This window comes from Symsagittifera roscoffensis, chromosome 2, assembly GCF_963678635.1.
Source record: "Symsagittifera roscoffensis chromosome 2, txSymRosc1.1, whole genome shotgun sequence".
In the NCBI taxonomy this organism is placed as follows: Eukaryota; Metazoa; Xenacoelomorpha; order Acoela; family Convolutidae; genus Symsagittifera; species Symsagittifera roscoffensis.
Window position 1 is genome coordinate 84,928,038 of NC_087063.1, and position 15,247 is coordinate 84,943,284.

General features: G+C 39.2%; 2 protein-coding genes across 2 annotated transcripts in view; both read right to left on the bottom strand.

The window, feature by feature from the left end:
* The window catches only part of LOC134840032 (nucleoplasmin-like protein ANO39), a 254,422-nt gene that overhangs the window by 162,977 nt on the left and 76,198 nt on the right, over nt 1-15,247 (bottom strand). The window lies entirely within an intron of this gene.
* LOC134839528 (homeobox even-skipped homolog protein 2-like) lies at nt 757-5,087 on the bottom strand. Its single transcript, XM_063855111.1, has 4 exons — nt 3,607-5,087; nt 2,983-3,211; nt 2,313-2,442; nt 757-1,455 (listed from the first exon to the last, which is right to left on the bottom strand). Exons 1-4 carry the CDS (start codon nt 3,755-3,757, stop codon nt 874-876), a joined length of 1,092 nt encoding a protein of 363 aa, XP_063711181.1. The 5' UTR covers nt 3,758-5,087; the 3' UTR covers nt 757-873.

The window sequence follows — 15,247 nt, forward strand, 5'->3', positions numbered from 1 at the left end:
AATTACATCATTATTATGGAAATGAATTGCGACTAGAGGTTTTTTGTTGCCAACAATTTCACAAAGTCAATTGGAACATTTTTTATTCTATGCCTTTCTGTTAAAATATGTCCTTTTATTAAAAATGCATCATTAAACTAGCATTTTGAAAATCACTTAATCGTTTTTGGTGATTTTTGGCGTTTTTGTAGGGATTAAATAATATAAAAGTAAGTGCATTTTGTATAGGGTTGTTTTTGTTTGATTTACTGTGCATTAAATTGAAGTTCAAGTGTGAAGTTGATTTAGGGATTAAGTGAGTATTAGTTGATTGTTTGAAGATGTTCCTAATAATTATCCCCTCTCAATGCTCAGGTGTTCAGATAGTAATACTCATCTGTGGGACGGAAGTGAATGAAAGAAAGTGTGGCTGCTAGCTCTCACTCACTGCATATGTTTGCTAATGACAGCCAGCTTAGCAATTCATTCCAGGGTTGTTCAATCCAGTCCATACTTAATGGGAAAACCCTCATGCCAGAAGGACGAAACGAATGTCCGAAATTATTTCAACAAATCAGAATTCTTTACAACTTCGAAAACACATTTTCTGATTTGTCTCCCTTTAAATTTAACAAATCTGTCGTATTTTCCGCTTCATCTATTAGATCTCCTCCATACTACAGGAGCATAATTAATCAAAATAAAAACACTCATTCTAATATAGAACATTTGATAACTAAATTGAAAAATAATTGAATAAATTTGTATAAGAAGAAAAGTGTTTTATCATACTACTGTTGGGGTATATATTTACCATTTTATTGTACAATTTACAAAAAGAGTTAAATTTAAACCAATTATTCCAAATGCTCTATATTGTTCTGGTTTTGATAATCATGCTTTAGAAGATTGGTCGTTTTTTGAACTTGTTTCGTTCGTTGATTCTGAGAGGTGAGTTTTATTTGGGATCGAGTTTGGAGGGTTGAAAGTTGGGTCGTTTGAAGAAACTGTTGGATGTGGAGTGACTAGCGAGTTGGTGAGACTATGAGCGTTAAAAATAGACTTCTGCAAGTTAGCCAGAGCGCCCAGTGAGTTTTGTTGGCTCATTTGGGAGTGAATATTTGCAAAATTGAGTGGCAGTAGATGACTCAGAGATGGTAGATTGGGCAAACTGGTGGGGTTCAGTGCGCCTGCATTTGGGTTCAGGGGCATGTTTTGCCCGAATATGGGGTGTCCGAATTTGAAGCCGGTCGGGTTGTTTGGCGCCAAAAGTGACGAAGGTGCAGTGGGGGGCATGAATGAGTGTTGGGACGGGTGGTTGCCCCCCTGTAGCTCAAATGGGTTGGGCGGAGTGGGCTGTGAAGGTATGACCCCTCTGTGGACCAAGTAGCCGTAGTAGTATGGGTCGAAGAAAGGGGGCCATGCCAGTGTCTGTTTTTGACGCTTCTCTTTCATTCTTCTGTTTTGGAACCAGACCTAGAATTCAAAACACATTCACTTCATGAAATAGTCGCAGTTGGTCAGAATTATTCATTTGACACATGTTGAAAACTCTGTTGAGATATTTCATTGTCTATTTGAGGAAATTTAAAGGCCATTTTAAGTGATGGCAGTTGATTTTGCGGGCATCTAAAGTTGAACCGAGCAAATTTAATGTTTTTAAGTTATTTCAAAATCCATGATCTGAAGTTATAAACAGAAAAAAAAATGTTTTTTTTTTTAAATTAATAGCAAAACTATAAATAAGTTGAGGCTTTCAAATTGGGTTGGTAGACATGTCTAAAGGGGGGTTATGTTATGTTATCTTTAAGAGTAATGAACGTAGTGAAGACTCTTATATAGGTCGTGCTGATTTTTTTTCAGGAAAAGTCTTAAAAGTGTCTAATAACTACAGATGTGCATTCATACATATTGATGCATTTGTAAATGCACTTAGGTTTATATGCTTTTTGAGCTCAATTGAAGTTCATCTGATGGAAGTGACGTAAATATCACTCTCCAAAAACGAACGTGGAAATGGCGCGAAAAAATGTGAACGATTTCTAGTTCAAAAGTGGAATTTAATTTTTAGATTTCCCTGAGGAATAAAAACTTTACCTGTTGATCCAGTTTTCTCTAGTTGGGTTAATGTTATCAAAAAAGCGCCAATCATAAATTATTCTAGAAATTCAAAGAGCTTAAAGGGGCATCTATTTTTTTCTTTGAAATTCGAAAGTTGAGATTTTTTCAACAAAGTAAGTGTTTTTTATGTTTACTTGCTATCATTACTCTCTTTTCCAATCTTCGATTGGCTGTGTTATGTTGTGTTGTGTTGTGTTGTGTTATGTAGTTACCTTGATGGTGGTCTCTGGGAGGTTGAGGGCGGCTGCCATCTCACACCTCCTCGGTCTGCTCACGTAGTTCTCCTTGCGGAACTCCGCCTCCAAAATGTCCTGCTGGTCCTTGCTGAATGCCGTCCGATACCTAGCACAACAAAACACACGAATTCCATCCAAGTATCTCCTTTTCACCACAGTTACTTTCAAATTTACCCTCAAACCTGGTTCCATTGCCACCAGTAAGTCTTAAACGAACCTTAAACTGCATTTAGAAAGCAAAGCGCCTTTTCCTAACATGCCTCCGTGACTTGTAAGTTATCACAAGTTGACAGTCACTCCTTTCTAGCTGATTAGCGTTGTAAGTTTTTTGGAAAAAACATTTAATTTGAAAGTGACATACAAGAAGTAATCATTAATACAAAGTTTGTTCTTTTCGAGAGCAGTAATACTAATCTTCGCATTCAAAATCTTGAAGCTCGTGTTATAATTCTGACTGAATTTCACATTATAGATACACTGAACTTCAGAACCATTTGATGTTTTTTTTCCACTTGTTTGCACATAGTGTGAAACTTCAGCGCATAGAAAATAATGCGTATTTTTCAAAAGATTACTTTTTGTGGAATGTGGGAGGAAGCGAAAAAAAGAGGCGAGAAACGAGAATTGTGTGAAAGTGAAAAATTACCTTCGGATGCCGTTGACGATGGAGCACTCTCCTCCCCCTCCTCCTCCTCCGAGAGCAGAGGCGTTTGCAGAGGAGAGGTGGTCGTGGGCAGGAAGGGGGGAGGAGGAGACGTCTCTGTCTGATTGGAGGAGGAGGTCAGAGGAAGAGTGGGATTCTGTGGACTCCATCCGCTCCCGCTTCCTCATCGTCCCCTCCCCCTCTCTGTCTCCGTCTTTCTCACTCAGAACATCTGCTCAACAACAACATGTCATAATTGAGATACTGATTTTACAAACTAAAATCTAGAGAAACACCAAAACTTAGCAAAACTCCCAAATGAGCTTGTATCGAGAGGAACACAGACAATACAAATGGCCAACCCTGACTAAAAGAACAAATTTTAAAATGTCTAAAAACTGTCTCTGTTTCTAGCATATAATGGTTTCGCCAGCAGTGTAGCGAGTAGTGAATAAAATGAATCCGTTTGCAGTGTACAAGTTTTTCAACGTTCTGATAGCAATTATTTTTGTGAAACCGTTTTGAAATTAGGGCGTCTTTTCGATTAGGAACCAGAATAATTTTTATCGACGCCCACCTAAACTTGACTTCTTTTTCCGTTTTGTTTTTGTTCTGTTTTTAACTCACCTGCAGACCTGTTGAATGTGTGCTGAATGTGTAGTTGGTCGAAACTATTATTTCTCTTCTCATTTAGAAGAGCGAATTGGTTGGCCGACTCTGTCGTCATCTTCTTCACTGGTTCCCGCTTGATCAAGTTTGAGATCGAAAAAGAATCCATCTGTTTTAGTTTTGTTCCAACTATTTCATGAGTGGAAAACTATCCGAAGGAGACTTCTATGGGGAAGTGTAATTTATAGGAAATTGAATGAGATGGCTTTTCAGATATGAGTGGGGCAGTTGAGCAGTTGTGATTGGACAGTTGTGTGGAAGACAGACTGAGACTGATTCTGAATTAAAGGGTCCTCAAGTGGATGATTTAGATGAGCAGGTTTCCAATTTGATTAATATCTGTTTTATGGTCGTTTGCTAGTTGTAATTTGACAGCCTGCAGCACTTCAATTTAAGATCAACTAAGAGCTGCTTGATTGGGAATTGAGATGAAAAACGAAAGAAACAATGAAAGGAAGAGAGAGATAGTTCAGTTACTGTTAGTTGATGTCCAATTGGGGTAGCAGCTGGGTCTGCTCTGGTCTGGTCTGTCCACCTTGTTAGGAATGAAATGGACTATCTGTGATTTGATTGCTGAAGGGAAAAGGATACTGTTAGTAGTCCCTAACAGACAGTGGTTAACTAACTTATAAGCCACTTCGGCCACATTTATAATCCCCCCGAGACTCCGAGTTAACAGAGAGTGATTGTTGCTAGTTATAATTGCGATTGAATTGTATAATTTATAATTGTAATTGAATTTTTCCTCAGTAGGTGTTGTAGTTGCTGTTTGTTAGGCGGTGAAAACTATCTATCCCCCCTCTTCAAATGAAGTAATTGTATAAATAGAAACTGTTTCTGAATAGATAGAGAAGATAGAGGGGGGGGGGGGTTGTTTGTTGTAAGGTGGGTATTTGATCTTTTTGCTGTTATAAGGAAGGGGGGACTTATTGTTTGCGCTTGTTTATTGTAATTGAGAAGGGCTTAGAGGCTTTTATGGGGCGAAATGGGAATAGGCAGTGGAGACTTTAAGCGAAAACAGACTGGAAATTGTAAATAGAATTTGTGATATTAAAATGAACTACAATGTCCTCAATGGGCCTCGTGGGGCCATAACGACCATAAAGTAAATGTACAAATTCGAAACAGATGAGGCATTAATCAAGCCAAACTTACGAGATTAGCACAGGTGATCCTACTCGAATGGTCACCAATTTACACACTTATCAGTAATAAACAAAAACAAACAAAATTGAAGCCTAAAGCTATTTATTTCCTGGCACGGATCAAACCTCCTATCACGATCATGCTCAGTTTTGATCCTCTGACAGGCTCGAACACTAAACCAATTGAAGGTGCCGTCTCACTTTTGATGATAGGGATTAGGAGTTTGTCAAGTTATAAGGATCCAATTAACACGTGAACAGCTAACACACCAGCACCAATTGAATAACTTTGCCCCCGACCGGCACAAGCAGTTAATCGCCACAACTCTCCCAGTCAAACCGACTCCAGAGAAAAGAAAGACGGCAGATCTTTTTTCGACCGCCGGCGCCAACGAGGAGAAAACAAATTATGACAAAAACGAAATTTTGTCTTGTTGTACTAGAAATGCTCAAACCCGCCCTGCACGTTAGGAGAAATGGAAAACTTGAGTGTCGAGCTTGGCACCTGGATGGAACAATGTTTGGTACTTCAAAGGCAACTTGACACAACCTCTCGACAATTTACAAGAAGCACTTGATCATTTGCACGCCTGTGGAAAGTTGTCAGCTAATGATTGCGCTTTTAATTGAGTCTCGCTAAAGACTCTGTTAAAAAGTGTCCGAGTGTGTGTAATTATTAGCTAAATGTGACAGCTTACACTCCAGTTTCCCCTTCCTTGGTCCTTTCCAACCGCCAATGCTGGCGACTTCCCCGAAACATTACATTTGTCGTAAATTAAGCGATCTTGTATCTTGGGCAAATGACAGAGAAACTGTGTATGGCTTTGCTGCTCGAAACACAGAAATTGCACAGCGTGGCCCACAAATTATGGGCGATAATTGATCGTTTAAACCACCAAGGTGTAATAATTGGAGTGGTTAGAGATAATAAATGACCATTAAGACTAGATCAAAACTTATCGAATCACTGATTTCTATCTTAGAAACACCATTTCCACTCAAATGTGTTCACACACCAGTACAGAAGTGTTAAGTGGAAGACCCCCACTGAACCCCGGGCAGAATTTCCAGCAGTAACAAGTACCCTATGCTATTATTTAGAAATGGTTTAATCTTTTTTTTGTTCCGGCTCCTATCCTAAGTGGCAAGGAACTTTGTATTCGAGTTGTTTTGTTCCAGACAAAATCAAGTTCCTCGCAGACAACTCAGAAAATAGTGTTTTTTAATCTTTACCTCTTTAAGCCGCGATTCGTTCAATATTGAAAAGTAATGGAAAAACAACATCCAGAAGATACTCAAAAACAACATTTAACTACGCTATTAGTACTGAAAACTAGATAAACTTGAGCTCAAGACAACCTTACTTTACTACTGTCCGATATTAAACAAATTTCGTCAAATGTTGCTAGTTTTAAAGGTCTTAATTTGTCTGGAGAAAAAAACCAATCCAAGCACAAATATTAGGTCACTTTCTTCGAAAGGCGGAGTAATAAAATGTTGTTGGCGCTAATATTCGCGCTTTCCTAGTATTTCACATCCACCCAGGGGCGGATCTAGGATTTTCTCGAGGGGGGGGGGCGGATTTTCAAAAAATTTTCCAAAATTTTGACGACCTTTTTTTTTTTTTTAGGTCGACCAAATTGATTTTTCGAGCTCTCCCAAAGCACTGTTTTGCCCCTATTTTGGCAAAATTTTCTGCGCCGCAGGCAAATTTTTGAAAAAACTGTCAAAAAAGCCGTTTTTGGGCACTTTTTGAAAAATTTTGACAAAAAATAGTGTTTTTTTTGGCGCGCGCTCCCCCTCAAAGTTAGTATATATTGGCGCCAAAGGCGCCTTTAGAAAAATTTTAGGGTCGATCTGCCAAAAATGGATTTCTGAAAAAGTATCAAAGGGGGGACCCTTTGGGTCGGCAGGGGGTCGAATCCCTGAAGGGGGGCGTCCGCCCCCCCCGCCCCCCCCTAAATCCGCCCCTGCATCCACCTAAAATTGTTATGAAAAAACTGTTTTGAAAATGCAAAGATAGCTGTGGTCGGAACTTTCTGTGCCATCTGCACAGCAGCGTATATTCTTGTTTCGGTTAGAACTTAGATGACAGATTGAAGAAGAAACCCAAAAACACCACTAAAATGGCTTAACTGTCTGGTTTTGCTTTCTTTTTCGGACTCTAACATCCTTTGTGCAGTTCTGTCTGAGGGCTATTCGGGCTAGGAGATAGTGTTCAGGCCGTGAAGCTCTTCAAGCAGCGCGCGTGACCAACTTTGAATCAATCAATATCAATCATTTTCTCATAGTTATAGATAGAAATTATAGATTAAATTAACTGGGTTCCTTGACTAACTGCCAGGGCCAAGCTGTGATCGATTTGCGCATTTTTTGATGCAGTTTTTTAGAGACTCACTGTTGAAAATCACTTAACGTTTTCACATATTATGGATGAAGCTGTTGATCTTTATGTTTGAAAATATATTAAGTACATTTGTCAATTTAAAGCTCCTTTGAAGCAGAAACAACCACTTTGTGTCCAATTACCCCAATCAAGACAGTTTCAAATTTTTTCAATCATAGGAAATCTCTGCTTTTGTTTATAGTAATTACAACGACATTTAAGAATAAAACCACTCCAATCAATAACTAGATGTTTGCTCCTTGCAGAAACTCCGACGCTAATCAATCAGAGCCACGCGCTGTAAGAACCCTCATAGTTCCGACCATTGAAAATGTGGAAGAGCTTTGTATTCGAGTGTGTTTTAGATTTTTTGTTTTCCTCGCAATATCAGCGAACACAAAAAACATCCGATTGGGTCGAGTGACATATCTTATCGAAAACCTTTCATTTATAATTTGAACGAAATTAAAATTTTTGGCAAAGTTTTCACATTGTCGTCCAAAACCCGTTTAAATTTTTGAATTTTCGAGCATATAAAATAAGCGAACAGGGCAGGCTTTTTGTTGCCATCAACTAAATCAGTTAGCACAAAAAATCATCAGATTGAGTGGCGTGATATATCATATTGAATCCCTTTCAGGCCTGATTCGAACGAAATTTAAAAAATTTCCAAGTCCCAGTGCCGAGAAAAACGGGTTTTAAAATTTTAAGTTTCAATTCAATTTTGAATAAGTAAATCGAGCGAGCAGGCTTTTAATAGTGGAATATGCCACCAAAATTTCGTTTTCTACACTTCAATTGTTTTGGATAGGCCCACAATTTAGTGTCTGTATGTCACTGAAATCCAGAGACAATTCTTCAAACATGTTCGAAATTGTAAGTGAAACCCACTTAAAAAAAATTTGCGGATTCTGCGTACAAAAAGGTGTAACGTAAATTTCGCTTGCACATTAGTTTTGTTACTGCTTCCGCAACCGGCGTATACAGCTAGTTGTTCCGGATTCCGCAATTGTAAGCGGATTCTGTGAAATATGAGCGGAAAATATATTCCGGAAATTGTAACTGGATTCCGCAACCGGCGAATATAGCTAGTTGTTCCGGATTCTGCAATTGTAAGCGGATTCTGTGAAATAGGAGCGGAAAATTTATTCCGGAAATTGTAAGTGGATTCCGCAACCGGCGTATACTGCTAGTTGTTCCGGATTCCGCAATTGTTAGATGAGCAGGTTTCCAATTTGATTAATATCTGTTTTATGGTCGTTTGCTAGTTGTAATTTGACAGCCTGCAGCACTTCAATTTAAGATCAACTAAGAGCTGCTTGATTGGGAATTGAGATGAAAAACGAAAGAAACAATGAAAGGAAGAGAGAGATAGTTGAGTTACTGTTAGTTGATGTCGAATTGGGGTAGCAGCTGGGTCTGCTCTGGTCTGGTCTGTCCACCTTGTTAGGAATGAAATGGACTATCTGTGATTTGATTGCTGAAGGGAAAAGGATACTGTTAGTAGTCCCTAACAGACAGTGGTTAACTAACTTATAAGCCACTTCGGCCAGATTTATAATCCCCCCGAGACTCCGAGTTAACAGAGAGTGATTGTTGCTAGTTATAATTGCAATTGAATTGTATAATTGATAATTGTAATTGAATTTTTCCTCAGTAGGTGTTGTAGTTGTTGTTTGTTAGGCGGTGAAAACTATCCCCCTCTTCAAATGAAGTAATTGTATAAATAGAAACTGTTTCTGAAAAGATAGAGGGGGGGGGGGTTTGTTTCTTGTGAGGTGGGTATTTGATCTTTTTGCTGTTATAAGGAAGGGGGGACTTATTGTTTGCGCTTGTTTATTGTAATTGAGAAGGGCTTAGAGGGTTTTATGGGGCGAAATGGGAATAAGCAGTGGAGACTTTAAGCGAAAACAGAATTCCTCAATGGGCCTCGTGGGGCCATAACGACCATAAAGTAAATGTACAAATTCGAAACAGATGAGGCATTAATCAAGCCAAACTTACGAGATTAGCACAGGTGATCCTACTCGAATGGTCACCAATTACACACTTATCAGTAATTAACAAAAACAAACAAAATTGAAGCCTAAAGCTATTTATTCCCTGGCACGGATCAAACCTCCTCTCACGATCATGCTCAGTTTTGATCCTCTGACAGGCTCGAACACTAAACCAATTGAAGGTGCCGTCTCACTTTTGATGATAGGGATTAGGAGTTTGTCAAGTTATAAGGATCCACTTAACAGGTGAACAGCTAACACACCAGCACCAATTGAATAACTTTGCCCCCGACCGGCACAAGCAGTTAATCGCCACAACTCTCCCAGTCAAACCGACTCCAGAGAAAAGAAAGACGGCAGATCTTTTTTCGACCGCCGGCGCCAACGAGGAGAAAACAAATTATGACAAAAACGAGATTTTGTCTTGTTGTACTAGAAATGCTCAAACCCGCCCTGCACGTTAGGAGAAATGGAAAACTTGAGTGTCGAGCTTAGCACCTGGATGGAACAATGTTTGGTACTTCAAAGGCAACTTGACACAACCTCTCGACAATTTACAAGAAGCACTTGATCATTTGCACGCCTGTGGAAAGTTGTCAGCTAATGATTGCGCTTTTAATTGAGTCTCGCTAAAGACTCTGTTAAAAAGTGTCCGAGTGTGTGTAATTATTAGCTAAATGTGACAACTTACACTTCAGTTTCCCCTTCCTTGGTCCTTTCCAACCGCCAATGCTGGCGACTTCCCCGAAACATTACATTTGTCGTAAATTAAGCGATCTTGTATCTTGGGCAAATGACAGAGAAACTGTGTATGGCTATGCTGCTCGAAACACAGAAATTGCACAGCGTGGCCCACAAATTATGGGCGATAATTGATCGTTTAAACCACCAAGGTGTAATAATTGGAGTGGTTAGAGATAATAAATGAGCATTAAGACTAGATCAAAACTTATCGAATAACTGATTTCTATCTTAGAAACACCATTTCCACTCAAATGTGTTCACACACCAGTACAGAAGTGTTAAGTGGAAGACCCCCACTGAACCCCGGGCAGAATTTCCAGCAGTATCAAGTACCCTCTGCTATTATTTAGAAATGGTTTAATCTTTTTTTTTGTTCCGGCTCCTATCCTAAGTGGCAAGGAACTTTGTATTCGAGTTGTATTGTTCCAGACAAAATTTCGCTTGCACATTAGTTTTGTTACTGCTTCCGCAACCGGCGTATACAGCTAGTTGTTCCGGATTCCGCAATTGTAAGCGGATTCTGTGAAATATGAGCGGAAAATATATTCCGGAAATTGTAACTGGATTCCGCAACCGGCGAATATAGCTAGTTGTTCCGGATTCTGCAATTGTAAGCGGATTCTGTGAAATAGGAGCGGAAAATTTATTCCGGAAATTGTAAGTGGATTCCGCAACCGGCGTATACTGCTAGTTGTTCCGGATTCCGCAATTGTTAGATGAGCAGGTTTCCAATTTGATTAATATCTGTTTTATGGTCGTTTGCTAGTTGTAATTTGACAGCCTGCAGCACTTCAATTTAAGATCAACTAAGAGCTGCTTTATTGGGAATTGAGATGAAAAACGAAAGAAACAATGAAAGGAAGAGAGAGATAGTTGAGTTACTGTTAGTTGATGTCGAATTGGGGTAGCAGCTGGGTCTGCTCTGGTCTGGTCTGTCCACCTTGTTAGGAATGAAATGGACTATCTGTGATTTGATTGCTGAAGGGAAAAGGATACTGTTAGTAGTCCCTAACAGACAGTGGTTAACTAACTTATAAGCCACTTCGGCCATATTTATAATCCCCCCGAGACTCCAAGTTAACAGAGAGTGATTGTTGCTAGTTATAATTGCAATTGAATTGTATAATTGATAATTGTAATTGAATTTTTCCTCAGTAGGTGTTGTAGTTGTTGTTTGTTAGGCGGTGAAAACTATCCCCCTCTTCAAATGAAGTAATTGTATAAATAGAAACTGTTTCTGAAAAGATAGAGGGGGGGGGGTTGTTTCTTGTGAGGTGGGTATTTGATCTTTTTGCTGTTATAAGGAAGGGGGGACTTATTGTTTGCGCTTGTTTATTGTAATTGAGAAGGGCTTAGAGGGTTTTATGGGGCGAAATGGGAATAAGCAGTGGAGACTTTAAGCGAAAACAGACGTCCTCAATGGGCCTCGTGGGGCCATAACGACCATAAAGTAAATGTACAAATTCGAAACAGACGAGGCATTAATCAAGCCAAACTTACGAGATTAGCACAGGTGATCCTACTCGAATGGTCACCAATTTACACACTTATCAGTAATAAACAAAAACAAACAAAATTGAAGCCTAAAGCTATTTATTCCCTGGCACGGATCAAACCTCCTCTCACGATCATGCTCAGTTTTGATCCTCTGACAGGCTCGAACACTAAACCAATTGAAGGTGCCGTCTCACTTTTGATGATAGGGATTAGGACTTTGTCAAGTTATAAGGATCCACTTAACAGGTGAACAGCTAACACACCAGCACCAATTGAATAACTTTGCCCCCAACCGGCACAAGCAGTTAATCGCCACAACTCTCCCAGTCAAACCGACTCCAGAGAAAAGAAAGACGGCAGATCTTTTTTCGACCGCCGGCGCCAACGAGGAGAAAACAAATTATGACAAAAACGAGATTTTGTCTTGTTGTACTAGAAATGCTCAAACCCGCCCTGCACGTTAGGAGAAATGGAAAACTTGAGTGTCGAGCTTGGCACCTGGATGGAACAATGTTTGGTACTTCAAAGGCAACTTGACACAATCTCTCGACAATTTACAAGAAGCACTTGATCATTTGCACGCCTGTGGAAAGTTGTCAGCTAATGATTGCGCTTTTAATTGAGTCTCGCTAAAGACTCTGTTAAAAAGTGTCCGAGTGTGTGTAATTATTAGCTAAATGTGACAGCTTACACTTCAGTTTCCCCTTCCTTGGTCCTTTCCAACCGCCAATGCTGGCGACTTCCCCGAAACATTACATTTGTCGTAAATTAAGCGATCTTGTATCTCGGGCAAATGACAGAGAAACTGTGTATGGCTTTGCTGCTCGAAACACAGAAATTGCACAGCGTGGCCCACAAATTATGGGCGATAATTGATCGTTTAAACCACCAAGGTGTAATAATTGGAGTGGTTAGAGATAATAAATGAGCATTAAGACTAGATCAAAACTTATCGAATCACTGATTTCTATCTTAGAAACACCATTTCCACTCAAATGTGTTCACACACCAGTACAGAAGTGTTAAGTGGAAGACCCCCACTGAACCCCGGGCAGAATTTCCAGCAGTATCAAGTACCCTCTGCTATTATTTAGAAATGGTTTAATCTTTTTTTGTTCCGGCTCCTATCCTAAGTGGCAAGGAACTTTGTATTCGAGTTGTATTGTTCCAGACAAAATCAAGTTCCTCGCAGACAACTCAGAAAATAGTGTTTTTTAATCTTTACCTCTTTAAGCCGCGATTCGTTCAATATTGAAAAGTAATGGAAAAACAACATCCAGAAGATACTCAAAAACAACATTTAACTACGCTATTAGTACTGAAAACTAGATAAACTTGAGCTCAAGACAACCTTACTTTACAGTTGTCCGATATTAAACAAATTTCGTCAAATGTTGCTAGTTTTAAAGGTCTTAATTTGTCTGGAGAAAAAAACCAATCCAAGCACAAATATTAGGTCACTTTCTTCGAAAGGCGGAGTAATAAAATGTTGTTGGCGCTAATATTCGCGCTTTCCTAGTATTTCACATCCACCTAAAATTGTTATGAAAAAACTGTTTTGAAAATGCAAAGATAGCTGTGGTCGGAACTTTCTGTGCCATCTGCACAGCAGCGTATATTCTTGTTTCGGTTAGAACTTAGATGAAAGATTGAAGAAGAAACCCAAAAACACTACAAATGGCTTAACTGTCTGGTTTTGCTTTCTTTTTCGGACAGTAACATCCTTTGTGCAGTTCTGTCTGAGGGCTATTCGGGCTAGGAAATAGTGTTCAGGCCGTGAAGCTCTTCAAGCAGCGCGCGTGACCAACTTTGAATCAATCAATATCAACCATTTTCTCATAGTTATAGATAGAAATTATAGATTAAATTAACTGGGTTCCTTGACTAACTGCCAGGGCCAAGCTGTGATCGATTTGCGCATTCTTTGATGCAGTTTTTTAGAGACTCACTGTTGAAAATCACTTAACGTTTTCACATATTATGGATGAAGCTGTTGATCATTATGTTTGAAAATATATTAAGTACATTTGTCAATTTAAAGCTCCTTTGAAGCAGAAACAACCACTTTGTGTCCAATTACCCCAATCAAGACAGTTTCAAATTTTTTCAATCATAGGAAATCTCTGCTTTTGCTTATAGTAATTACAACGACAATTAAGAATAAAACCACTCCAATCAATAACTAGATGTTTGCTCCTTGCAGAAAATCCGACGCGAATCAATCAGAGCCACGCGCTGTAAGAACCCTCATAGTTCCGACCATTGAAAATGTGGAAGAGCTTTGTATTCGAGTGTGTTTTAGATTTTTTGTTTTCCTCGCAAAATCAGCTAACACAAAAAACATCCGATTGGGTCGAGTGACATATCTTATCGAAAACCTTTCATTTATAGTTTGAACGAAATTAAAGTTTTTGGCAAAGTTTTCACATTGTCGTCCAAAACCCGTTTAAATTTTTGAATTTTCGAGCATATAAAATAAGCGAACAGGGCAGGCTTTTTGTTGCCATCAACTAAATCAGTTCGCACAAAAAATCATCAGATTGAGTGGCGTGATATATCATATTGAATCCTTTTCAGGCCTGATTCGAACGAAATTTAAAAATTTTCCAAGTCCCAGTGCCGAGAAAAATGGGTTTTAAAATTTTAAGTTTCAATTCAACTTTGAATAAGTAAATCGAGCGAGCAGGCTTTTAATAGTGGAATATGCCACCAAAATTTCGTTTTTTCCACTTCAATTGTTTTGGATAGGCCCACAATTTAGTGTCTGTATGTCACTGAAATCCAGAGACAATTCTTCAAACATGTTCGAAAATGTAAGTGAAACCCACTTAAAAAAAATTTGCGGATTCTGCGTACAAAAAGGTGTAACGTAAATGTCGCTTGCACATTAGTTTTGTTACTGCTTCTGCAACCGGCGTATACAGCTAGTTATTCCGGATTCCGCAATTGTAAGCGGATTCTGTGAAATATTAGCGGAAAATATATTCCGGAAATTGTAACTGGATTCCGCAACCGGCGAATATAGCTAGTTGTTCCGGATTCTGCAATTGTAAGCGGATTCTGTGAAATAGGAGCGGAAAATATATTCCGGAAATTGTAAGTGGATTCCGCAACCGGCGTGTACTGCTAGTTGTTCCGGATTCCACAATTGTAAGCGGATTCTGCGAAATATGAGCGGAAAATATATTCCGGAAATTGTAAGTGGATTCCGCAACCGGCGAATATAGCTAGTTGTTCCGGATTCCGCAATTGTAAGCGGATTCTGTGAAATATGAGCGGAAAATATATTCCGGAAATTGTAAGTGGATTCCGCAACCGGCGAATATAGCTAGTTGTTCCGGTTTCCGCAATTATAAGCGGATTCTGTGAAATTGGAGCGGAAAATATATTCCGGAAATTGTAAGTGGATTCCGCAACCGGCGCATACAGCTAGTTGTTCCGGATTCCGCAATTGTAAGCGGATTCTGTGAAATATGAGCGGAAAATATATTCCGGAAATTGTAAGTGGATTCCGCAACCGGCGAATATAGCTAGTTCTTCCGGATTCCGCAATTGTAAGCGGATTCTGTGAAATATGAGCTGAAAATATATTCCGGAAATTGTAAGTGGATTCCGCAACCGGCGAATATAGCTAGTTGTTCCGGATTCCGCAATTGTAAGCGGATTCTGTGAAATATAAGCGGAAACTATTTTCCGGAAAATGTGAGTGAATTCCGCAAATTTGTTTACTGTACTGAACTGCGTTCGTTCGTAGAAAAAATATTAGCTAGAGTTAGAATTGATGTTTAGCAAATTCGTAAAATAAGAGCAGCTACACCTATCCATTG